The sequence below is a fragment of the Trichomycterus rosablanca genome, chromosome 1 (genome assembly GCF_030014385.1).
Source record: "Trichomycterus rosablanca isolate fTriRos1 chromosome 1, fTriRos1.hap1, whole genome shotgun sequence".
NCBI lineage: Eukaryota > Metazoa > Chordata > Actinopteri > Siluriformes > Trichomycteridae > Trichomycterus > Trichomycterus rosablanca.
The window spans coordinates 34652196-34679828 of NC_085988.1; the positions used below are offsets into that span (position 1 = coordinate 34652196).

General features: G+C 39.3%; 1 protein-coding gene across 1 annotated transcript in view; it reads left to right on the plus strand.

Moving 5' to 3' along the window:
• Positions 1 to 486: 486 nt before the first annotated feature.
• The window catches only part of LOC134310281 (proprotein convertase subtilisin/kexin type 5), a 51301-nt gene continuing 24154 nt past the window's right edge, over positions 487 to 27633 (plus strand). Inside the window, exons 1-9 of the mRNA XM_062991833.1 lie at positions 487 to 722; positions 9129 to 9332; positions 9787 to 9855; positions 10041 to 10083; positions 15519 to 15664; positions 16372 to 16566; positions 18091 to 18177; positions 20495 to 20693; positions 23831 to 24054. Of these exons, the coding sequence (XP_062847903.1) occupies positions 533 to 722; positions 9129 to 9332; positions 9787 to 9855; positions 10041 to 10083; positions 15519 to 15664; positions 16372 to 16566; positions 18091 to 18177; positions 20495 to 20693; positions 23831 to 24054 (1357 nt within the window). The 5' untranslated portion in view covers positions 487 to 532. The remainder of the gene's footprint in view (positions 723 to 9128; positions 9333 to 9786; positions 9856 to 10040; positions 10084 to 15518; positions 15665 to 16371; positions 16567 to 18090; positions 18178 to 20494; positions 20694 to 23830; positions 24055 to 27633) is intronic.

Genomic DNA, 27633 nt, shown 5'->3' on the forward strand with positions numbered 1-27633 from the left:
GTCAGATTAGAGTAACGCGTTACAGACCATCAGTGACTGTATACAATCTAAGCAATTGAGGGTTAAGGGCTTTGCTCAAGGGCCCAATAGTGGCAGTGGTGAGGCTTGAACCGGCAACCTTCAGATTACTAGTTCAGTACTTTAACCACTAGGCTACACAAGTGAGTTAACAAGTGAGCTGTATCTAATGCTTTTAGCGGCGAACAATATTATTTGATTTGCTGCCTTTTGAATCCTACAGCTGTTAAAATTAACTATGCTATGGTATGGCGGCATATGAAAATTTCATTCGGTATGACGGTATACCGAATGAACCGTCAAATTGGGAGGATTGTTGTGGTGGAGTGAGAGCAGTCCACCACCGCACTGGTGCTCCACACTTGTTCTCAATGGTACTGCACTCACTCGGACCAATCCGCTGTGATTTCCAGCAGCAGTGTTTGAATTGAAGTGGAAGCGTTGCACCGACCCACTTTGAAGCGCACTATAACCAGGATTTCTGCCTACTCTAACACGCTCTAGAGTTTAGCAAATGATGAAGCGAGTATTACCAACTAATATATTATTACTCTGCTGCGTGTCTGTTTTTATTCAAGTTAAAGCGTCGGTTATTTCGTGTCCGAGCGGACAGTTTGCGTTTAAAAACCGTTGTTCTCCGTGCCATCTCACCTGCTCCGAGTGTGAGGGCCGTGAACTGTTCCAGTGCACCTCCTGTGGAGTAGGTATGAGAATATTTTACATCTTTATAAAACTATTTTCTAATGTAACAAGTGTTTGGGAAGACTCGCAGGTCTAACTTCTGTTAAGAGTACACGGACGCAAGTGCGCATGCGCCAGCCTTGTCTTTAGGAAGAGTACCAATTCTCTTTCTACTTGTTTAATATCATATCAGTGCAACATTCAAGTATATTTACCAACACTAACTGAATTAGATAGTTACAAACCATGTGGCCGTTTGGATTAAGGATTCTTTTATTTAATTAAATTGAATTAAGCTTTAGTTTGTCGACTTGCAGTGCATCTTTAATATACCTCTTTTACCAGTTTTTAAAGTCTCACTTCTAAAGCACATTTCCCATCAGTGTTTTAATTTTACATTTTAAAGCATTCAAAATAATGTCACTACTTAAATCGTTCCACAGATATTTTAACTAGGGGTTTGAGGTTGGTGCCCTTTGGAGCTGGTGGGAAACACTATTGTATCTGTTCACAAGTGAAACAATAGGATGGCTCAAATAGCCATTCCCATTTTTCAAGTCACAGACTGAGCTAGAATGGGCTAAACGTTTTACACCGCAGCTTAATTTGCCAAACAAAATACTGGGGGCAGAACATTTTTAATGTGTTTTCCAAGTATGTTTATGTTGATTTAAACTGGCCAAAGATTTCTAAAGTTGACAGTTTGCATTCACTTGTGGATAACATGTATGTATAGCAGGTCAGGGATTTTATTTGGATTTTCTAAAATTAATACAAAAACTACTAGACCAGAATGTTTGTTCAACCGCTTAGATTGTTACATTCATGTGGAAGTCTACATAATATCTTATAGCTTAGGCTTTGCCTTCTATTGACTCTAGTTGTTAATATTCTTCTACTTGCAAAATAGAACAAGTTTGAATGCATCCATTACAAAGTACATGGAACAGTTGTCTTTTTGCCAGTGTCAGAAAGAAAACCCAGACTGTCACCATCTGCTGTTAGGGAGTTGGTCCACATGGTCAGATATTTATTTATTTGTTTAACCTTTATTTAACCAGGCAAGTCATTAAGAACTGCTTCTTATTTACAATGGTGGCCTGGCAAAAGGCAAAGCCTCTTAAGGAACAATCATACAAACAAATTTACATAAGACATTGAAAACAAACAACGATGATCACAATACAATAACACATAGTCGAATCACCCAGCAACAGTATAAAAGAAGAATCAATTTGTCATACAGCTGCATGTATCTCTTAAGATATCTGTAATTTGTTTTTTAAAAGTTGTCTTAGAAATAAATGTACCCAGCCTTAGAGTTTCTTGCAGTTTGTTCCAGTCTATGGCTGCAGCCAATTGAAATGATGACTGACCAAAAATGGTGTTCGGTGGCTCAGTGGGTAGCACTGTCGCCTCACAGCCTCCCAGGTGGGGCAGCCTTTCTATGTGGAGTTTGCATGTTCACCCTGTGTCCGCGTGGGAGTTTCCTCCCACAGTCCAAAGTCATGCAAGTGAGGTGAATTGGACATACAAAATTGCCCATGACTGTGTTTGACATTAAAGTTGTGAACTGATGAACCTTGAGTAATGAGTAACTACCTGTCCTGTCATGAGTGTAACCAAAGTGTGTAAAACATGATGTTAAAATCCTAATGAAATAAATAAAATAATTATATTTTTGCAAGCCAGCTTCTAATCCAATGTAGATGTCAAGCTTTCTTGACTTTTTACGGTGTCACCTTGAATTGTCCAAGTTTAACCTTTGTGACACTGTTCTTTGGTTGATTTTGGTGTTTAATTCGATTTAGATTAGATAACTTTCTAAAACATCAAAGATTTTAAGAATACTAATTGCTGCTTGAAGCAGTATGAAGTAGAAAACTGACAGATACTATTTAGACCTGTGTCTATATACTTTGACAGACTGCTTTTCCTATCTTGCCTAATATAAAAATTCATAAGAAAAAGCCATCTATTTTCCTTAGATAAAAAAAAACTGTAAACGGTAGACCTTTTGTAACAAAGTTGTAAAGGCCTTAGGGGTATCTGATACTTAAGTATGTGCTACGGTTCACTATACCTGCATCTCTTGACATTGTATTCCTGTTATAAATTCCTGAGGATTAACAGACCATAAAATGTAACAGTTCCACTTACTGTGGAGATCTGCTGGGGTCATGGCTTGCAAAATCATGCCCCACTTGCTAAGCCATTATGGACAGCAATGGGCATGGAGGTGCAGAAGATTGTCAGGTGTATTTTTTTTTTTTAAATAGACAGTCCCTTCACCGTTGGCTCATAAGCATTGTCCTGTATGGTGTCTTTACAAGGCTGGTACTTTTGTATCCGCCAGTTTATATTCCAGCATCATTTGATTTTCTTTCCAATGAGAAGTTGGAAGAATTGTGCAACATAAAGTGCTAACCAGCTTCTGACAACTTTTGTAGAATCTTTAACCATGGCTTTTGTGCTATTTCCTTTGGCACATTTTTTGAATCTGGAGACTCCACGATAATCCAAAACTGATTCCTTGAACAAGCTTTGGTTGGAAGTGTGCTTGGAATCACTGTCTTGTTGAAAAGTCCAATTATCTCCAAGGTTTAATTTTAGTACAGAAGGCATAACATTCTTCCTCAAAATGTCTTGGTATTTTTGTCGAACCATGATGACAGTCAGCAGTAAAGATTGCCAGTTCCTGCATCGGAAGAAAATCCTCAAACCATCACTGACCCACCCTCATGCTTGAATGTGGGGATAGTACTCTTCTGGTCATAAGTCTTGCCTAAATTGGTGGTAAAAAGATATATAGACCATTGTATTAAACATGATTTACCATTTAATTTAAGAGGTTATTGATCTGCTGAGATGCTTTTCATTATTAATTCTCTGTATAACATACAAGTGAATATGTAGTGTAAACAATAGATACAGTCACAGCCAAAATGAATCAGTAAACTGGATCAGAAAATTTGTTATAGTCACCCTGCCATTATGAACCCATATCGTTTTAGATAACATTACTCAGTGTAAGGCTCATGCAACACTTATTGCAACACTTCATGCAACAAAAATATTTGTTCTTTCTGTAACAGTGGCAAGCTCTTTTACTCTTCAGTAGAACTGTGTTGTTTCAAGTGGTTCCCAGGTAATGTTCACTGCATGTGGTTTTGTATTCAATAATTCTGAATAAATGTATTTATTAAACCTGCTAAACAAGACACAAACTCCTGTTCTCTCTTGATTGAACTTGTTTACATATTTTCTAGTCTTGCCAAAGCAAGTCAGCCAGAGCCCCCCTGGTGTTGCTATTTAAAACAAACTTTATGACTGACACAGACAGATGACATTAGTGTTTAATATACTATTTAAAAGGTGTCTTATCAGATTTATTGTTCCTTTTTGCTTCCTGAGATATTCTGTACTGATTGGCAAACATAAAAAATGTTTGTGGTCAGTGGCTAACAATTCCTAAATGTAATTTATTAAGAAGATTTTAATTCAGATACAGTACAATAAGTTATAATAGAGAGCCTTGGCTGTGAGAAGCTGCTGCCCTTTACCAATGCTGTTGGATTACCGCCCTTTTTTTTATTTTATTTATGCATTTTCTCCCAATTTACCATAGTCAGTTTGTGCAATTGAGGGTTAGGGGCCTTGCTCAAGAGCCCAACAGCAGCAACCTGGCAGTGGTGGGGCTTGTTATCTAAAAAAAATGTTACATTATAAGCACTAGATTCAATATATGGCTGTAAAGATTGATGTAAAAAGCATAGTTTTCCCCAAAATCATGTAATGCATTACAAGAGTGTTGCATGAAACACACAAACTAGCATGGAATGATTTTAAAAAGAAAGCCTCCAGAATTAGATCACTCCAAGTCCAAGGTGTCAGCTTCATCATCCATTGGTTGTGTGCATCATCTCAGGCTCAGGTTTCCCATTTATAGTTAGTCACATTTACCCCACGCCTATTTTTACTGACTGCTTTGTGTGTGTTTGTGTTTGTGTGTGTGTGTGTGTGTTTGTGTTTGTGTGTGTTGAGCATCAGAGTGTAAGTTTTTAAAACATTTTAGACTGGGTTGACTTGAGAGTTTGCATTCTTTTAAAGGTTGCCATGACTGAACAAAGGTTGAGAAACGCTGGTGTAGACTGATATTACACATTAAACAAATCCCCTGCTGTCCTGTTTTCATGATGGGTGATTTGACTGGGCAGCTAGATGAAAGTAATTTAAACACAGTGCAATTACAATTAACTGTCCAGTTATTACAGAGGAAAGAAATTAAAGTTAACTCTCTTTTTGCATTTTACCTTTTTCAATCTAGTCATATCCAATTCCCCAATTGTAACTTTGTTAAGCACAGCAGACCCCTAAGTGGCCCTATTTCTTTTCACCTGCCAGAGACAGGGTCTCACAAAGAGCAGTATCACTTACAGAGAGTTACACACTAGTGTCATGGAGAGTCATGCCTTATCATCTGTGAATCAACCGCCCATCATGCAGGTGCCTCGATCAGCCAGCAGAGACCACAATTGCAGCACAGCCAATTTTGTCGTTGTGGGCACCCAGCCAGCTGATGGCACGTCTAAATTAGAACTTAAGAGCTTAAGATCGCTGTGTTACTCGAGTGCCATAGTATGTTAGTATTAAATAAATTACACAGCTAAAATTAGAACTTAAGAGCTTAAGATCGCTGTGTCACTTGAGCACCATACTTCTTCTTCTTCTTCTTTCGGCTTTTTCCCTTTTTCAGGGGTCGCCACAGCGAGTCATCCTCATGATCGCTCATTGATTTGGCACAGTTTTTACGCCGGATGCCCTTCCTGACACAACCCTCCCTAATTTATCCGGGCTTGGGACCGGCACTACAATGCACTAGTGCATCTAGCGGCTAGGTATCTATAGGACAATTCAGTGTTTCCAATTAACCTGGTGGCATGTTTTTGGACTGTGGGAGGAAACCGGAGTACCCGGAGGAAACCCACGCGGACAACATGCAAACTCCGCACAGAAAGGAGCCGGACCGCCCCACCTGGGGATCGAACCCAGGACCTTCTTGTTGTGAGGCGACAGTGCTACCCACTAAGCCACCGTGCCGCCCACTTGAGCACCATACTATGTTAGTCTTAAACAGGTTACACAGTTAAAATTAGAACTTAAGAGCTTAAGATCGCTGTCACTTGAGCACCATACTATGTTAGTCTTAAACAGGTTACACAGTTAAAATTAGAACTTAAGAGCTTAAGATCGCTGTCACTTGAGCACCATACTATGTTAGTCTTAAACAGGTTACACAGTTAAAATTAGAACTTAAGAGCTTAAGATCACTGTCACTTGAGCACCATACTATGTTACTATTAAACAGGTTACACAGTTAAAATTAGAACTTAAGAGCTTAAGATCACTGTCACTTGAGCACCATACTATGTTAGTCTTAAACAGGTTACACAGTTAAAATTAGAACTTAAGAGCTTAAGATCACTGTCACTTGAGCATCATACTATGTTACTATTAAATAGGTTACACAGTTAAAATTAGAACTTAAGAGCTTAAGATCACTGTCACTTGAGCATCATACTATGTTACTATTAAATAGGTTACACAGTTAAAATTAGAATTTAAGAGCTTCAGATCGCTGTCACTTGAGCACCATACTATGTTAGTCTTAAACAGGTTACACAGTTAAAATTAGAACTTAAGAGCTTAAGATCACTGTCACTTGAGCATCATACTATGTTACTATTAAATAGGTTACACAGTTAAAATTAGAACTTAAGAGCTTAAGATCACTGTCACTTGAGCATCATACTATGTTACTATTAAATAGGTTACACAGTTAAAATTAGAATTTAAGAGCTTCAGATCGCTGTCACTTGAGCACCATACTATGTTAGTCTTAAACAGGTTACACAGTTAAAATTAGAACTTAAGAGCTTAAGATCACTGTCACTTGAGCATCATACTATGTTACTATTAAATAGGTTACACAGTTAAAATTAGAACTTAAGAGCTTAAGATCACTGTCACTTGAGCATCATACTATGTTACTATTAAATAGGTTACACAGTTAAAATTAGAACTTAAGAGCTTAAGATCACTGTCACTTGAGCATCATACTATGTTACTATTAAATAGGTTACACAGTTAAAATTAGAACTTAAGAGCTTAAGATCACTGTCACTTGAGCATCATACTATGTTACTATTAAATAGGTTACACAGTTAAAATTAGAATTTAAGAGCTTCAGATCGCTGTCACTTGAGCACCATACTATGTTAGTCTTAAACAGGTTACACAGTTAAAATTAGAACTTAAGAGCTTAAGATCACTGTCACTTGAGCATCATACTATGTTACTATTAAATAGGTTACACAGTTAAAATTAGAACTTAAGAGCTTAAGATCACTGTCACTTGAGCATCATACTGTTACTATTAAATAGGTTACACAGTTAAAATTAGAATTTAAGAGCTTCAGATCGCTGTCACTTGAGCACCATACTATGTTAGTCTTAAACAGGTTACACAGTTAAAATTAGAACTTAAGAGCTTAAGATCACTGTCACTTGAGCATCATACTATGTTACTATTAAATAGGTTACACAGTTAAAATTAGAACTTAAGAGCTTAAGATCGCTGTCACTTGAGCACCATACTATGTTAGTCTTAAACAGGTTACAAAGTCAAACTAGCCAAGAGCCATTCCACACCAAACTCACCAAACCATGCCTTTATGGACTTTGCTATCTGCCAGTTTGTGGCCAAGTTGCTGTGGTTTCTAAATGCTTTCACTTTTCAATAATACCACTCAAAGTTAATTGTGGAATATCTAGGGGAATGAAATTTAACTAACTGACTTGTGAGTTCTTTAGAAGGACCCATTCTTTCACAATGTTTATAAAGACAGATGTGGGTAGGTGCTTGATTTTATACGCTTGTGGTAATGGGACTTAATGAAACACCTAAATTCAATGATGAAGAGGTGTGTCCCAATACTTTTGTCTATTGTATCTGGGCCCAGCAACAACTCAAGTTAGTAATACGACAGAGTTCCAATCAACAAAAAAAAGCATGTAGATGGATGTAGGATAGTGTATGTAGGATGGTCTATGGACATACGATAAAAAAGCCATTGTACTAACACCACATATATGGTGGTGGTGTGTATTAGTACTGGGGTGCTTTGCTGCTTTAGGATCTAGATAATGTGCTTTTAATTTTTGACTGATATATGAATTTAACTGACATCAGCCTAAAATGTTTTTGATCTAATTCTTTTTTTTAATCTTAAAATAAATTATTGTGTTTGTCTCAAAAGCAAAGAAAAGAGGAGTTGAAAGAAACACTGCTGCCCTTTTTTTAACCATCGTCATTAACTCATTTATGGTTCAGGTTTCTGTAGTTGTAGTAGTTGGAGCAAAGTAGCAGACTAGGCAGAGTCAAAAAGAAACACCATGAGTGGAGTGGTCTTGTCTCTGCCTTGTTGGCTATTTTGTACAAAATTATTGTTTGGAGTATTTTATTGTACTTATTTTTGGCCACTTGCCATCAATTAAAAATGTTTGTCTTGTTTATTTTGCTTTCTTCTTATTAAATGATATTAAATGAAACTGGTTAACTTCTGTTAGTCAATAAACCTTATGGGTTCCTCACTTTAACTGGCTTTTACATGGTGGCTGCTTTGGTAATCAATCAATCAATTAATATCTTTAAACTGGACTCTTGAGCAAATTTTTACACAGTGTAGCCTAGAATATAAACATACCTAACACTAAGTTACTACATTAATATTAACCTAAAACTAATACTATCAAATGAGATTAGTTTTACAAACAAGCAATATACATAACTTTTCCACAGTCATCAGTGAGTTAAGCTGTGATATTCAAGAATGTAGCCAAATGAGCCAGTTACCAGTTTGGGGTTTATTTTCTTTAAGAACATATTAAGACTAATTGGATTAGTGTTTTTTTTTTTATTATTGTTATTATTCACAGTCTTTGCTTTATATCATATTAATTTCTTTCTATGTTGAATTATTCTCATTTTCTTAGTGCTAACTTTGTTACCTTTTTATTCCTCTCAATTCCTCTTTTGTGCGCTTTAAACCAAATAAAACTAATTTAAGTCTTTAACATTTATTTTTTTCTTCTTTTTATGCTGAGCTCTTTACCACTGGGTCTTATGATTAGATTCTAAAATTGTTTAGGCACTATTATCAAACTTTTGACCAGAACTATCTTAAAACTGTCCAATTATAAGGAATTAAGGTACAGCTACAACTCAACTACCACCTAATCAGTAGGAAAGTCTTTTTTATTACGTTGCTTACATACACATATACTTGCTATGTGTATTTTATGTGTATGTCAAAATTATTGGTTAATATTTAAAACCATGCTTAAAGAGGCATTAATGGCTTTTTCAGATAAGGATGGGAGGGAACGCTTCCTGTACCAGGGTCACTGCCGACCCCACTGTCCACGAGAGTTCTACGCAGACCCAGATCAGTACGCTTGTCTACCCTGCATTTCCAACTGTGAGATCTGTGTGAATGGCCAAATCTGTACTAAATGCCAGGAAGGATATAAGGTCCAGAATGGGATTTGTCTGTCTGTGCCCTGTGGAGTGGGTATGTGCAGAAACATTTTTTACATTTTCATTAACCAAATTAAAATTTTAAAATGAACTGTTAGATTTAACCAAGCAGCCTGGCCATTGGGAAGTGCAGGCGGTGTCAGGTATGAAGACCAGAATGATCTGCTCCCCTTAAAAGAAAAAAAATACTGTATTCAGCTATAAACAAAGCATTGTGCTTGCTTGTGTGGCATTGTGTGTGCTATCTAATGTGCAAGCCTACCACCGCTGAGAGCTGAGTTTGAATCTTAGCTGTTCTATCAACCAGCTGGGTGCCTGCACGGACACAATTGACTGTATCTGTTGGGGAGGGGGTTAAAGGGATTCCTTAACTGGGCAATTGGATATAACTAGATTGGGGGAAAAAAAGCTAAATAAAATGCATACATGTAGCATAGAAATGTAGGTATTTTGGTGATTGGTGATTCTGATACATTGTTGTATTGCAGGCCAGGTTCAGGATCCAAACTCGGGAGAATGCATTGACTGTGAGACTGGCTGCAAGACTTGCTCTGCTGGTAAATTTGACACCCTTCTCAATCTTCAAACATTGCTGGCATACTATTTATGCCAGGCTTAACTTATTATAGCTGCACTATTTTAATTCAGCACTGTTTTTAAATTAGTTCCTACTCTGTATGCTAATTCGACTGGGCATCATTTGTGGCAGTTTGTTTGTCATTAATCACTGTTTCTTACACAGATGACCCGGAGCTGTGTGCCAGCTGTGTGGATGGCTACTTCTAGTAAGTTTACCAGTATCTTATGCAGCACCTACTGTATGTAGACAAATGAGTGTTTTTGTGAAGTGTGCTCATGTGCATTGTTTTCTAGACTATACATAGTAGAATACACTGGTGCACATTTGTCCCACAGACAGTGTAAGGAGAACAGAACTCATATTGTGCACCTTTTTCTCCTGGTATTGCTTCTTACTCTCCTGTGCATCGGGTTTCTACTGGCTTAGTGTCAGACTCTGTTACCTGAGACCCTTATGCCTTTGTGTAGGGCTTACACAGGCCTCAGGTTTTCCTGCTTCCTAACTCTCTCCCAGTCTGTCTATCCATGTTAGTTCTGTGTCATCATCTTGCTCTCTCTCACTTGGACTTTTTTCAGTGATTTGTATTCATTAGTGTTTAAAAAAACTGGTGCGTAAATGTGAAGGGAATAAACTGCAGATTAGAAATCACATTTTGTAGCATGTTGCCTTTTTGCATTGTCTGTTCTGTCTATTGACTGTTTTATTTTGTTTAACAGTTGATACCCACCAACATGTGAAACCTGCCAAACAGTTACAATTATAAAACACATTTTGATAGAATGTCCTAAATACACAAAGAAAAGACAACAAGTGCACATGCCTGAAACCACAGAACAGTATTAACCTACCTCACAAAAAAAAAAGGAAAATATAAAATGGACCAAATGATAAAGACAAGATAAAAAAAGACAGATATATAATACCCAGTTCCTGCCAATAAATGACACACATGTGTTTCACATGGCATAAAAATCCCAAATAAATAAATAAATTATATATTAAAAGTTGATATTTGGATTGATAGTGGGTCTGCAGATACCACACACCTTCATATAGAGAAAGCATGTGTTCGGCCTTAATCAACACTCACAAGTGCAATTTTACAATAACACTGACACCATTTACCAGACGCTTTTATCCAAAGCAACAGCAAATGCAGTTTTCTTTATTTGTGAGTAACAACCTTAGGGATGTTGTGAAATATATCTGGGGGAGTGTCTATGATCTGACTAAGAGGAATGCAAAGAAGCAGAAGATGTGTTCTTTAAATGCTTTTTTTCTTGTTGGAACTAGCCTTTAAAAATCAACTGAATCTCTAGTTGAGTAGGAAGGAAGGTAGGTAGGTAGGTAGGTAGGTAGGTAGGTGGATGGATGGATGAATGGGATTGGATACTTTATTTATCCCAAGGGAAATTACTGAAATCTATTATTTAATTATCCTATTTAACTAGACCGACATTGTAATAAAATGTTATCTACCTACTCTATATATCTGCTATCTGCTTTTGTAGGTAGGCGAGTGAGTGGGTGGTTGGTTGGTTGGTTGGTAGGTAGCTAGATACTTTATTTATCCTGAGGAAAATGATTGAAATCTATTATTTAATTAGCCTGTTTAGCTAGACCTACATTGTAATAAATCTTATTTACCCACTATATATCTGCTATTTGCCTTTTTGTTTACAGTATACTTTTAGAATGGGAAACTTGCTCTATGGAATGCATATAGATAAAACATTACACATTAGTACATTCCAGTCTTAACTTATTGTAGCTGCACTAAACATTCAAATGTATAATCTCTTATCTGTTTGAGAAATGAGTGCCAAAAAGTGCAATAGGCTAAAATGCTAACATCTTTTTCAGGCAGTAAGCAGATATGGTAATGCATTAAGGAATTCTGTAGTGCTCTTTAAACTCCAGAGTTTGTGTGTGTGCACTTTGGAGTGTCCTGGTGTAGTTCAGCAGTGATGGATGTTTTGTGGTAGTTCTGGCTCCCTTTGCCATTCCAATTTCTGCGCCACAGCAACACAGCAGGAGGTTCCTAGCTGGACTTCAGCACTGGTTTACACTTTGTGAACAATAGAACAGTGCACATTACATTACAAATTTAGGAGAGGAAATACAGTGTTGTGAAAAAATATTTTCCCTTTACCCAATTCATTCTATTTAGATGTTTCAGATCTTGAACTGATTTCAATATAAGACAACACGAGAAAACATAAAATGCAGCCTACTACTGCTGAGATCTGGATTTGAATCCAGGATGTGAACCGGCATCTATACAGACATGATTGGCTATGTCTGTAGGAGGTTTTTAAATCACTGTGGAGGAATTTTGACCGGCTCTTCTTAGCAGAACTGCTTTTAATTCAGCTACGTTGGTTTTCAAGCAGGAACTGCCAATTCAATGTTTTGCCACTGGAATTCAAGTTAGGACTTTGACTGGGCCACTCCAAAACCTTAATTTTGTTTCTTCAAGACATTCAGTGGTGGACGTCATTGTATGTTTTGCTCTCCCAATTGCACTTGAACTTTAGGTCAGAAACTGCTGGGTGGACATTCTACTTCAGTGAAATTCTTGATTCCATTAATAATGACAAGTCGCCCAGGTCCTGCGGAAGCAAAGCAGCTCTAGACCATCACAGTACCACCACCACGTTTGACTATTGGTATGATGTTCTTATGGTAGCTTTACAGATGTAACAGGACCCATGTCTTCCAAAAAGTTTCACCTGACTCATTAGTCCACACAATATTTCATCAAATGTTTTAGGGTTAATCTAGACTTTTTTTTGACAAATGTTCCTTTTGGTCTGCAGTGGTTTGCGCCTTGCAAATCTCTCATTGATGGCATTTCTTGCCCAGTATCTTTCTTATTGTGGAATAATGTCTTTGTACCTAGCTGAGACAAGTAAGACCTGCACTAAAGAGGCTGTTTAGATGTTCATATGCATTCTTTTGTGACCTCAAGTCATCAGTGTGCACTTGATGAAATTTTGGTAGGTTGACCACTCTTGGGAAGGTTCACCACTGTTCCAAATTTTCTTTATTTGTGACTAATGGCTCTTACTGTGGTTTACTGGATTCCCAGAGCCCTAGCAATGGCTTTGTAGCCTTTTGCAAACTGGTAGATCTCAATGAGATGGTTTCACATTTGTATTTAAATCTCTTTGGAACACGGCTTAACATGCTGCTTTTTGAGACCGTCTAGCTTGCTTTACATTGCCAGACAGGTTCTATTTAAGTGATATATAGATTCAACAGGTCTGGCAATGATCATGTCTGGGTGTGGCTAGTGAAATTGAAAGTCAGTTGAATCTGGTTGACTGGTTGATTTAGTAGCTAAGGAGGCAATTACTTTTCACCCAGGGCTAGATATAACTGAACATCATTTGTCCTTTCAAAAAAAATCATCATAAAACAACATTTTGTGTTTACTTGAGTTATTTCTGTCTATTATTAAAAGGCACAGATAATCTGAAACATACAGGGGTTGGACAATGAAACTGAAACACCTGGTTTTAGACCACAATAATTTATTAGTATGGTGTAGGGCCTCCTTTTGCGGCCAATACAGCTTCAATTTGTCTTGGAAATGACATATACAAGTCCTGCACAGTAGTCAGAGGGATCTTTCACCAGTCTTGCTGTGTGTATTGGTGCATTGTCATCCTGATACACGGCACCGCCATTGGATGCACATGGTCCTCCAGAATGGTTCGGTAGTCCTTGGCAGTGACGCGCCCGTCTAGCACAAGTATTGGGCCAAGGGAATGCCATGATATGGCAGCCCAAACCATCACTGATCCACCCCTATGCTTCACTCTGGGCATGCAACAGTCTGGGTGGTGCGCTTCTTTGGGGCTTCTCCACACCGTAACTCTCCCGGATGTGAGGAAAACAGTAAAGGTGGACTCATCAGAGAACAATACATGTTTCACATTGTCCACAGCCCAAGATTTGCGCTCCTTGCACCATTGAAACGGACGTTTGGCATTGGCACGAGTGACCAATGGTTTGGCTATAGCAGCCCGGCCGTGTATATTGACCCTGTGGAGCTCCCGACGGACAGTTCTGGTGGAAACAGGAGAGTTGAGGTGCACATTTAATTCTGCCGTGATTTGGGCAGCCGTGGTTTTATGTTTATTGGATACAATCCGGGTTAGCACCCGAACATCCCTTTCAGACAGCTTCCTCTTGCGTCCACAGTTAATCCTGTTGGATGTGGTTTGTCCTTCTTGGTGGTATGCTGACATTACCCTGGATACCGTGGCTCTTGATACATCACAAAGACTTGCTGTCTTGGTCACAGATTCGCCAGCAAGACGTGCACCAACAATTTGTCCTCTTTTGAACTCTGGTTCACCCATAATGTTGTGTGCATTGCAATATTTTGAGCAAAACTGTGCTCTTACCCTGCTAATTGAACCTTCACACTCTGCTCTTACTGGTGCAATGTGCAATTAATGAAGATTGGCCACCAGACTGGTCCAATTTAGCCATGAAACCTACCACACTAAAATGACAGGTGTTTCAGTTATTTTGTCCAACCCCTGTATATGTGTAACGAATATGTAAAAAAAAAAGAAACTGGAAAAGGGGGTGAATACCTTTTTCACAGCACTACATGTTTAACATTGTTTTATAGGTAAATATAATGTGATCCTTACCAAAGAAAGTCATGCATCACGCTTGGTGTCCTATGATCTGTTTAGCAAACACAATAGCCAGTTGAATGATGATGCTGTTTTGGTGGCAGGTTTCATTCTCCTAATAGGCCTCTTGTTTGCATATTATATATAACAGATATAAACTAAATATTAGCATTTGAATTATACATTTCATCCATGGCTGAGCTTTGAAGCTTTATTTAATTATTAAGTCTAAGTAATACATCAGACATGGCAGTGGTTATGAGCTAATGCTGTACTCTTTGTTCAAGGGGTGGAGGAAGTTCTCTGGTTACTGTTCACCCAGTTCAATAGTCTGCCTAAGGTGTATCAGCAGTCCCTTTGTGCTGCTTCGGTTGGAAAAGAAACACGAGCTAAAGCAAAGCTTTGATCCAAGAATCTTATGCTAAACAGCTAAACCCTAGTTTGACTATTGTGTATACTCACATCCATCATAACTGTCTTTTCTGAGAGCTTTTCACAACATTAAGGGGACAACGTTGTCGTGTTTTCTGTCCAGTTTACCTGCTTGATTGTAGTAAAATCTAGTACTTAAAACTATTAGTGGTAAAAAAACAGATCAAACACTCTCAACTAAAACTCTATAAATGCGTCAGCCAATGTACAAGGATTTCTCAAAACGTTTCTGCACCTTTTAAACTCCATTTATTAAGAATTTTAAAAACAAATGACATCACTTTTCTACATAGTCACCTTCCAATCATTTTTCCCAGCATTGTACCAACTTTTTAATGCCATTAGCAAAAAATGGCTCAAGGGCCCAACAGCAGCAACCTGGCAGTGGTGGGGCTCAAACCAGTGGCCTTTTGATTACTAGTCCAGTACCTTAATCACTAGGCGTCAACTGCTGCTAGGCTACAACTGCCCTTTTATCCTTAAAAGGATAAATCTGTGGTAAAACATACAATGAATTCATTATTATTATTATTACTATTATTTCCATGTGCAGTTACAGGCATCAGTGTCGACAGCACTGCCCCCAGAGGAGCTATGAGGACCGGAGTCGAGGCATGTGCCTCAGCTGTCCAGATTCATGCCAAGACTGCAGGAGTGAGACGCTCTGTCTAACCTGTCAGCCTGGCCACTTTCTCCACAGTGAGTATAGCATCATGTTTCTCTCATCTCCTCCTGCTCACTTCTAGGGTTTTTAAACTGCTTTGTTACTTAGTTTTCTATATAGGGTTTCAACAGAGAGCAGGAGGACGTTTCTGATACTATATGGGTGTGCTCAAAGTGTAAACACAAGTGCATGTTGGTCACCCCTGCTCTCTCATTTGACTTGAAAATTTACATCTGTGATTGAATGCAAACAAATGAGATGCAAAGTAAGGAAGGGCCAGCACTGTCAAAGACTGACAATTATTTAAGAACTACAACTCATTGAGTAGATTCAAAACCTTTAAATTTATTGTGTTTTTTTGAAAGGATATACTTGATATTTTCACCCATCACTTGACACTTAATCACCCGTGATGGTGGGGTGAAAGCATGGTTTGTAGAGGTGGTTTTTGGAAAAGAATTAAAAATTATCAAGGCTTAGTACTAAGGACGAAAAAGTCAGGCTTAGGGTTAGGACCTCTGTGACTCAAAAAAAGGTAATAACAAATGGAGTTCAGGAGTGCACCTGTGTAACCTGTAAACTACCTGTCCTGTCATGCATATAACATGTAAAACATGACAATTAAATCCTAACATAAACATCATTTCTAAATTTGTAACATCCGTATAGTATTTTATATGTTGTAGGATGTGCATTTTAGTGCTTATTAGGAGTCTTAACCTGTTCTTTCCTTTGCTTGCAGATGGTGCTTGTGTAACCGAGTGTCCCCAGGACACATTCAGAGATGCCAGAGGGTGGCGCTGCACACCCTGTCATTCTTCATGTCTGACCTGCCATGGCCCTGGAGCAAGAGACTGTGACAGGTGCAGTGGCTGGTACCGTCCCATTAATGGAAGGTGCCCTGTCATCAGCTGCCCCGAGGGCCAGTACTTTGATAGTAAGTGTGGAAACAGCTAATTATAATGGCAGATTTTTCCCTCAGTGGCATTTTAGAGGAAATGTCAGCATGTGTATAGATGTGACATATTAATTAGATGGTATTCAGATTAACCACATTGTAAATTTATATACAGAATGGTAAATGTTTAAAATATTGCTGTACTATTTAGCATAAAAACGAATATAAATATATGTTCAAGTTCTTTTGAAGGGCATATTCAAAAGATGGGTGTCGCATATAGGGCGGCACAGTAGCTCGGTGGGTAGCACTGTCACCTCACCGCAAGAAGGTCCTGGGTTCCATCCCCAGGTGGGGCGGTCCAGGTGCTTTCTGTGCGGAGTTTGCATGTTCTCCCTGTGTCTGCGTGGGTTTCCTCTGGGAGCTCCGGTTTCCTCCCACAGTCCAAAAACATGCGGTCAAGATAATTGGAGACACTGAATTGCCCTATAGGTGAATGGGTGTGTGTATGTGTATGTGTGTCTGCCCTGCGATGGACTGGCGCCCTGTCCAGAGTGTTAGTGTGTGCCTTGGTGCCTTGGTGCTCGCTCCACATATTTTTTTTTTTATTAAACTTTTTTGCTACAGTTACATAATGGATATACATGTGACACTCTTAACAGAAAAGAGTGCATGTTAAAATGCTAAATGAAAAATACATTTATACAACTTATCATTAAGCTTTTCAGAATGACACTACTTTGATAAACCTTTAACTCAGAAAGCAATTATGGTACATAACGAAATAATGCATTCAAGCGTTTTGTGATACCAGTGACTAATAAATTTGGGACACACATAATTATTTATTTATTTTATAATTATGTTCTTTTTACGTTAAGCCTTTTCCTGTATATATTCCCCATTACTTTTGCTGCTGCCTCGGCCAGACAGTAGAGGCCGCTATTGCAGTGGCAATAAATAAAACCCGTACCTGTCGTTCTTTTCCTGAATGAGCTGAGTGTCCGACCATGGTGTAGCACTACTGAGACTCGAAACTCTGTGTCTGAAGAAGCTTAATGTAGTAATGGGCTAGCTTATCAGACTGCTTTTCTACATGAGAGCATCAAAAGTGTGTGTGTGTGTGTGTGTGTGTGTGTGTGTGTGTGTGTGTGTGTGTGTGTGTGTATGAGTTTTTACAGTTGTTTTTGTTGAGAATTTTTCAGAAAAATATATTTTAAAATAAATATTTTTATGAATTGATAAATAAATTGGATACATTAATGCCTGCTTAGAGTTTTCTAAACAAGGTGATGATTCTCTGGTCTGATACAAAAATTAAACTCTTTGAACAGAACAACCACATCATATCTGATTATAAACAGACAGTACACATCACCGGGCGTTTTTGGGAGCAGGTCTCTGAATGTCTAGAGTGGCCCAGCCAAGGCCTAAACTTAAACTCTATTGAAGATGTTTTAACTTTTTCATTATGAGTGACTTAGGCAGTAACAATTGCAATTATATCCACAGCACAGTAACAGTAGCATCAGTCATCACTTTTTGTATTTCTTCCGCTTACAGGTGTGACTCGAGAGTGCCGGAATTGTGACGTTTCTTGCAGAACGTGCTTTGGTCCAAGAATACAGAACTGCTACACTTGTTCTTCTGGTAATATACAAAGAGAATCTCCTTTGTCTTACTTACAGCTTGTCAGAAGAGCCATGATTGGTATTTTCTGCTGAAGCGCTCCAGTAATTCATTTAAATTAATATATTAATATTGCACAGGCGAGTACGGAACTGAAGATAATTGCAGAAAACTGTATTATTATTATTTTAATATTAAAAACATAAGTAATATGCCTACCATTTGTCTTTACAAATAGCTGAATTATTTTTTTAAATGCTGCTGAGGGCTTTGTGGTTGGATGTATAAGCATGCTTTGCTTTTTGAACCTGCCATAAAAGTTAGATTATGTTTAAATTGTGTGATTTTGGGGGTTGGGGGTGGGGTTGTAATGGAAGGTACCTGACCTAATTCTGATGGTTGTGTTGGGGTTTACCCATACCATTATGGATCTCCATCATACTGAACAGCTAACAGCACACATTTTGAGTTTTTTAGTATTTATTAGGATTTTTAATGTCATGTTTTACACACTTTGTTACATTCATGACAGAAAAGGTAGTTACTCATTACACAAGATTCATCAGTTCACAAGTTCAGTGTCAAACACAGTCATGGACAATTTTGTATCTCCAATTCACCTCACTTGCATGTTTTTGGACTGTGGGAGGAAACCGGAGCTCCTGGAGGAAACCCACGCAGACACAGGTAGAACATGCAAACTCCACATCGAAAGGACCCGGACCGCTCCATCTGGGGATCGAACCCAGGACCTTCTTGTTGTGAGGCGACAGTGCTACCCACTGAGCCACCGTGCTACTCCCATTTTGAGTTATGGAATTATTTGGGCTTTTGAATGCAATATACAGACATGAATCTAACTAGATTTAGAAAATAAGATATGATCAAATGGTAACATCTCATATTTTTATTACTTGCTCTTTTCTTTCTGTTTTTTCCATGTTATGCACGTTGATGTGTTGGTCTTACATATACAAGGCTTCTGAATGGCACCCTGGCTGTGAATTCTGTTTTTGTAAAACATTTGATGTGTTCTTACTAAATCTAACTTACAGATTAATTTAGAATAGTATAAAATGAATATTCTACAAATGTGGCAACAGTTTGGGGTAGTTCCCTTACTGTTCTAGCATGGCTGTGCACAAGACATAGTTTGAGGATTTTGGTGTGTGGGAATTTTGGTGGCTTGAGTGGAGCCCTCATTACACACCTTAATTGTGATTGCAAAACCAGGCCCTCTCATTCCACATAAGTGCCTAACATCACAAATGCTTTTTTAACTTATTTATATATTGTGTAGTCTTGTGTAGTCTTGTGTTAACAGTGAAGGCTGGTATAGTCACAAAGTTTTGGAATGGGGTGCCGAACAAGCTCATGATCAGGTGTCTACATTCTTTCAAGTCTTTTTTGCTCCGGCTGTTCGTCCATGTTTGAAATACCCAGCAATGAATTTTGGCAGTTCCAAAACTGTAACTTGTACTACAAGTAAAGAAAGCAAATCATCCCCCTACTTTGACATTCAAAGACTGAATCTATTATCCAGCCATGATAATAGCCATAGTAGCTGACATGGCATTAGGAAACAAACAAACAAACCAGCAAACCCAACACTGCCAGGTAATAGGAAGCATCAACAGATTGGACTTGTGTTGAAATGGAATTGGAAATGACTAGATTGGAAAATTAAGGGGGAAAATTCAGAAAGAATATAACAAAAAACAGATCGATGAACTGTCAGACCTACAGTACCAGTCAAAAGTTTGGACACACTTTCTCAAAACCTGTGGTTTTTCTTGATTTTTTTTTTATTTTCAACATTGTAGATTAATAATCATCCAAACTATGAAGGAACACATATGGAATTATGTAGTAAACAAAAGTGTTAAACAAACCAGAATATGTTTTATATTTTATATTCTTTAAAGTAGCCATCTTTTGCTTTGATGACAGTTTTGCACACTTTTTGGCATTTTCTCAATCAGCTTCATGAGGTAGCCACCTGGAATGGTTTTCAATTAATGTTTGTGCCTTGTCTAGAGTTAATTTCTAAAATTTCTTGCGTTTTTTAATGTGTTTGAGACCATCAGTTGTGCTGTGCAGAGGTAGAGTTGGTAAAATATAAAACATATTCCGGTTTGTTTAACACTTTTTTGTTCACTACATAATTCCATATGTGTTCCTTCATAGTTTGGATGTCTTCAGTATTAATCTACAATGTAGAAAATAAAAATAATCAAGAAAAACCACTGAAGAGAAAGTGTGTCCAAACTTTTGACTGGTACTGTATGTTAATGCTATTCTACTCACCTCTTCCCTCTTCGGTGTATTCTTGCTGTAGGGTACATGTTGGAGCAACAGGAGGCTGTGTGTGTGCAGCGCTGTCCTTTAGGGTTCTATGGAAACAGCTCCAGTCAGCAGTGTGAGATGTGCTCAGCTAACTGCGATGCTTGTGAAAGTGCAGACCAATGTGTGAGCTGTAAAAGTGGCGCATATCAGCTCTTTCTCTTCCAGGGAAGCTGCTGGTCAGAGTGCCCTGAGTAAGTAATTAACCCCACCAGCACCATATAACAGATTTGAATACTTTCTTTTCTTTGTGAAAACAGTTTGAGGAAGGTCATTTCTGTTCCAGCATAACTGTATGCCAGTGCAAAAAGCATGGTTTAGAAAGGCATGGTTGAGTGAGTTATACCCACCCATACAGAGCCCCATAAAAGCTCCTGTAGGTTTAATGTGTAGGTGCCCCAGTACATTTTTCCATTTAGTGCATGTCCAGACCAACTAAATGGTTTATGGAACACATCATCAAGCTTCTGCCATGGCTGTCTCAGTCACTATGGAGAACCTGTGGAGTGTGCTACAGAAGTGCACAACCCTGAATGATCTGGAGAGATTCTGTAAAGAGGAATGGTCTCTTGGTTCTGTATTCTCCAAATGTATAAGATATTAAGTAAAGATATTAAGTAAAGTAAAGACCTAAGAGCTGTTTGAATGGCATAGAGTGGTTAAAAAAGTATTAAATGCAGGGGTGCCAATAACTGTGGCAGAACTCATTTTGTTATGAGTTTATTAATATATAAACATTGGGGGCACCTGGGTGGCGCAGTGGGATATTCCGCTGGCACACCAGCGCCGAGATTCTGAACTCCTCGGTTTCGAAACTTGGCGTTGTCACTAGTCGACTGGGCGCCATCTAGGCATAATTGGCAGTGCCTGCAGCAGACACGGTTCTGCTAGGGCGGGATGACCGGACTATGTGGGTGGGGTCTTCAAACGCTGTGTAAGGATCCTGATTAGCAGATAGAGAGGCGCCTGTGCAGAGTGCATAGGTGAAAAAGGGTTCTGCTAAGGGCTGCGCTCGGGTCGGAGGAGGCGTGAGCAGCAATATACCCACCTCGACAGCAGCAGAAGACATTGACTACACTAAATTGGAAGAAAATTTGAGAAAATGCTATATATATATATATATATATATATATATATATATATATATATATATATATATATATATATATATATATATACAGTGTATCACAAAAGTGAGTACACCACTCACATTTCTGCAAATATTTTATTATATCTTTTCATGGGACAACACTATAGAAATAAAACTTGGATATAACTTAGAGTAGTCAGTGTACAGCTTGTATAGCAGTGTAGATTTACTGTCTTCTGAAAATAACTCAACACACAGCCATTAATGTCTAAATGGCTAGCAACATAAGTGAGTACACCCCACAGTGAACATGTCCAAATTGTGCCCAAAGTGTCAATATTTTGTGTGACCACCATTATTATCCAGCACTGCCATAACCCTCCTGGGCATGGAATTCACCAGAGCTGCACAGGTTGCTACTGGAATCCTCTTCCACTCCTCCATGATGACATCACGGAGCTGGTGGATGTTAGACACCTTGAACTCCTCCACCTTCCACTTGAGGTTGCGCCACAGGTGCTCAATTGGGTTTAGACCATCACCTTTACCTTCAGCTTCCTCAGCAAGGCAGTTGTCATCTTGGAGGTTGTGTTTGGGGTCGTTATCCTGTTGGAAAACTGCCATGAGGCCCAGTTTTCGAAGGGAGGGGATCATGCTCTGTTTCAGAATGTCACAGTACATGTTGGAATTCATGTTTCCCTCAATGAACTGCAGCTCCCCAGTGCCAGCAACACTCATGCAGCCCAAGACGATGATGCTACCACCACCATGCTTGACTGTAGGCAAGATACAGTTGTCTTGGTACTTCTCACCAGGGCGCCGCCACACATGCTGGACACCATCTGAGCCAAACAAGTTTATCTTGGTCTCGTCAGACCACAGGGCATTCCAGTAATCCATGTTCTTGGACTGCTTGTCTTCAGCAAACTGTTTGCGGGCTTTCTTGTGCGTCAGCTTCCTTCTGGGATGACGACCATGCAGACCGAGTTGATGCAGTGTGCGGCGTATGGTCTGAGCACTGACAGGCTGACCTCCCACGTCTTCAACCTCTGCAGCAATGCTGGCAGCACTCATGTGTCTATTTTTTAAAGCCAACCTCTGGATATGACGCCGAACACGTGGACTCAACTTCTTTGGTCGACCCTGGCGAAGCCTGTTCCGAGTGGAACCTGTCCTGGAAAACCGCTGTATGACCTTGGCCACCGTGCTGTAGCTCAGTTTCAGGGTGTTAGCAATCTTCTTATAGCCCAGGCCATCTTTGTGGAGAGCAACAATTCTATTTCTCACATCCTCAGAGAGTTCTTTGCCATGAGGTGCCATGTTGAATATCCAGTGGCCAGTATGAGAGAATTGTACCCAAAACACCAAATTTAACAGCCCTGCTCCCCATTTACACCTGGGACCTTGACACATGACACCAGGGAGGGACAACGACACATTTGGGCACAATTTGGACATGTTCACTGTGGGGTGTACTCACTTATGTTGCCAGCCATTTAGACATTAATGGCTGTGTGTTGAGTTATTTTCAGAAGACAGTAAATCTACACTGCTATACAAGTTGTACACTGACTACTCTAAATTATATCCAAGTTTCATGTCTATAGTGTTGTCCCATAAAAAGATATAATGAAATATTTGCAGAAATGTGAGGGGTGTACTCACTTTTGTGATACACTGTATATATATATATATATAAACATTGGATTTAAAGGCGAGATTTTCACGTTTTTTTAAAATTTGGGATTAAGCCAATTCACAAAAGCCAAAGATGAGCCATTTTACTCATCTTTACCAGGGGTGCCAGTACCAGTGGAAGTGGCACTATATGTGAAATTGAAAGAAAAAAAACAAAGGCGTACAAAATATTAATAAAATTCAACTAAGTAAAATAATTCATACTTTTGTAGAGCTGTTCTGGGTACTTCAGTGTTCCAAAAGCACACAAAGGTGAATAAGTAAGTGAATACATGGACCACTGCAATAAATTGGTGTTCAGTCCAGGGTGTATTCCTGTTTAGCTCTCAGTTTTTGTGGATGTCATGACCTAGATATAGAACAAGCAATTACTAAAGATGAAAAATTGTATTTGTGCCTCTCTACTACATTGCAAGGCTTCGCTCTGAAATAAACACTACTAATATTATGCATTGAAATTATGAGTCAACACTTGAGATGTTTTGAGTGGTCTTTTTCTGTTGATTTATGTTCCATTAACTATTTGTGTGTCTGTGTGGTCAGTGGTTATTTTGAAACAGAGGAAGGAACATGTGAGCCATGTGATGTTCTGTGTTTAACCTGTGATGGAAGTAAATCTCAGTGCTTGGCGTGTAGAGAGGATCTATTTCTGGAGAATGGTCAGTGCAAGAGTAACTGCTCTGAAAGAGCCTATGCTGATAAGGATGGGACCTGCAGACGCTGTGGCCCTCACTGTGACAGGTGTACCGATAACATCAACTGTACCAGTGAGTACACACATTTACCAACATGTAGAGCTTTTTGACACTTCTCCTTACCCATTCTTCACAGGCAAAAACTTCCAGCTTATTAGGGTTTGATGGCTTTGGTGCTGCAACTGCTTTCTGGAGGCCACTCTAGGATATTCCAGTGCTGATTCCTTTGGTTGACTTGGTAATAATTTGACTTTTTAGCTCGACAAAGATCCGAAGCACACTTCCAAGGTTCACTCTGACCAAAAAAGACATATCATTCCTTCTCAAAATGCCGTGGTATTTCTGTGAATCTTTTAAACTAGTCACACAGTCCAAATTACCAGTTCCTCCATCAGAGGAAATTGTCAGTCCATGCCTGACTGTGAGGACAAATTTTTTGATCAGAAGTCTTGCCTTTTCTTGCATTAGACAAAGTGCTATTTTTTTGGGTCAAACAGTTCCAGAACTCTGCAGGCATATACAACTTTCTTCTGGTGTATTCCACTTGACCCTTCCTATTCCTCTTGGTCAAGAGTAATATGTGTTATAAAGTCTGCCCATGAAGTCCTTGGTAGGGCTGGGCGATTTTCACGATTAATTCGGTTAATTCGCATGAACGTTTTTACCCGATATTAGAAATGTGACAATCGCGATTGTTTACATACTTTATATTTTAATTAAAATACCAACATGTCACGAGGCAGAAACTGACCAGACGCTCGCGGAATATAAATTACGGAAAGTTTAATATCAAAAGGGCAAAAACAGGGTACAAAACCAGCGAAAACTAAAACAGTAAACGAAAGACAACAAGGATCATACACGGTAGCGGTTAGATTCAGTAATAAGGAGCGCAAACACGATCAGCAAAACGAGACACACAGAGTTTTCACTGAATCACACACAGTTTTGATTCACTGAATCAAACACAGCCGAACTGAATCACAACTCCGGAGCCGATGAGCGCGATCAAGATTGGCTGACCGGGGACATGTGATAGTCACGTGACAGTCCGTGGGAGCTTGGGAATTGTAGTCTATATTATTAGAAGCAGAACTTGCCCCCTCCATCTACCCCCCAGAGTCACAAGAGGACAAAATCAAAGCTGAGCAGAGTGATTACTTGATGCCCCCCCCAGCCTAGATGCTGATACAGACTCATTTCACAGGCTCGTGTTCCTTTTAAGAAACCTGTGTTCCTCAAGAACTTTTTGTAGTTTTGCACTTTTCTTAATGTAAGGAGGTTCTGCTGCACAATATTTAAAGTAAGGGTTGTGTGTGAGCTATTCTTGTAAAGGGATATAGCTAATTAAGATTTCTTTTTTGTTTTAATTATTGTTATATCGTTATCGTTATACAGTTTGAGTCTCTTGAAATGATAATTATAGGTGGTGCTGTTACTATTTTTCACTTCTGCAGTCTTTTAAATTAAAATGCAAAAAAAAGAAATTTGAGTCTTTTTTCAATTGCATTATACAAGAACAAAAAAATCGAAATCGTAATCGACAATCGGTAATAATATTAAAATAATTGAGATTTTTCTTTTTTTTGCAAAATCGCCCAGCCCTAGTCCTTGGTTGTTAAGTGATCATCTTTGCCACTGGCACATTTACTCTAGCCTTCATCAGGTCATCCTGTAAATCTTTTGCAGTAACACGTGGGTCATTCTTTGTTGTCCTAATGAAATTGCTAAGCCTGAAATTTTAGGCTTTTTCCCACAGTTTGCTCCTGCACCATAAGTTTGGAACTTCCAGACACAACTCCTAATGATGTCTCTGTGAATGTTCAAGATCTCTGAAATTTTCTTGTACCCATATCCCGTTTAGCATAGTGAAATCTTATCTCTCAGCTTTTCTGATAGCTCATTAGTTTTGACCATTGTTGCAACACACCTTGAACACATAAATCTCTGGGTGGAGTTTATATAACACATCACGGCTAAGGCAGGTTTAGGGTCGTTATTGAGTTCCCAATGGTTTAGCTTAGGTCAAATCATTTAAATCTATATCAATCATATATACACCAATGAGGCATAACATTATGACCACCTCCTTGTTTCTACTCTCACTGTCTTTTATCAGCTCCACTTACCATATAGGAGCACTTTGTAGTTCTACAATTACTGACTGTAGTCCATCTATTTCTCTGCATACTTTTTAGCCTGCTTTCACCCTGTTCTTCAATGGTCAGGACCCCCACAGGACCACTACAGAGCAGGTATTATTTAGGTGGTGGATCATTCTCAGCACTGCAGTGACACTGACATGGTGGTGGTGTGTTAGTGTGTGTTGTGCTGGTATGAGTGGACTAGACACAGCAGCACTGCTGGAATTTTAAATACCGTGTCCACTCACTGTCCACTCTGTTAGACACTTCTGCCTAGTTGGTCCACATTGTAGATGTAAAGTCAGAGACAATCGCTCATCTATTGCTGCTGTTTGAGTTGGTCATCTTCTAGACCTTCATCAATGGTCACAGGGCGCTGTTGGCTGGATATTTTTGGTTTGTGGACTATTCTCACTCCAGCAGTGACAGTGAGGTGTTTAAAAACTCCATCCCATCAGCATTGCTGTGTCTTATCCACTCATACAAGCACAATGCACACTAACACACCACCACCATGTCAGTGTCACTGCAGTGCTGAGAATGATCCACCACCCACATAATAATACATCATTGAATTCAGGTGTTCCAATCACTTCCATGGCCACAGGTGTATAAAACCAAGCACCTAAGCATGCAGACTGCTTCTACAAACATTAGTGAAAGAATGGGTTGCTCTCAGGAGTATTATAACACAGTGGAAGTGATTGGGAACGACAGCTACTTACAGGCCACGTAAAGTGACAGAGCGGGGTCAGCGGATGCTGAGGCGCATAGTGTGCAGAGTTCGGCAACTTTCTGCAGAGTCAATCGCTACAGACCTCCAAACTTCATGTGGCCTTCAGATTAGCTCAAGAACGGTGTGTACAGAGCTTCATGTAATGGGTTTCCATGGCCAAGCAGCTGCATCCAATCCTTACATCACCAAGTGCAATGCAAAGCGTCGGCTGCTGTGATGTAAAGCACGCCGCCACTGGACTCTAGAGCAGTGGAGACGTGTTCTCTGGAGTGACGAATCATGCTTCTCTGTCTTGCAATCCGATGGACGAGTCTGGGTTTGGCGGTTGCCAGGACACCGGGACTTGTCTGACTGCATTGTGCCAAGTGTAAAGTTTGGTGGAGGGGGGATTATGGTGTGGGGTGGTTTTTCAGTAGCTGGGCTCGGCCCCTTAGTTCCAGTGTAAGGAACTCTTAATGCTTCAGCATACCAAGACATTTTGGACAATTTCATGCTCCCAACTTTGTGGGAACAGTTTGGGGATGGCCCCTTCCTGTTCCAACATGACTATGCACCAGTGCACAAAGCAAGATCCATAAAGACATGGATGAGCGAGTTTGATGTGGAAGAACTTGATTGACCTTAACCCGACAGAACACCTTTGGGATGAATTAGAGCGGAGACTGCGAGCCAGGCCTTCTCGTCCAACATCAGTGTCTGACCTCACAAATGCGCTTCTGGAAGAATGGTCAAAAATTCCCATAAACACACTCCTAAACCTTGTGGAAAGCC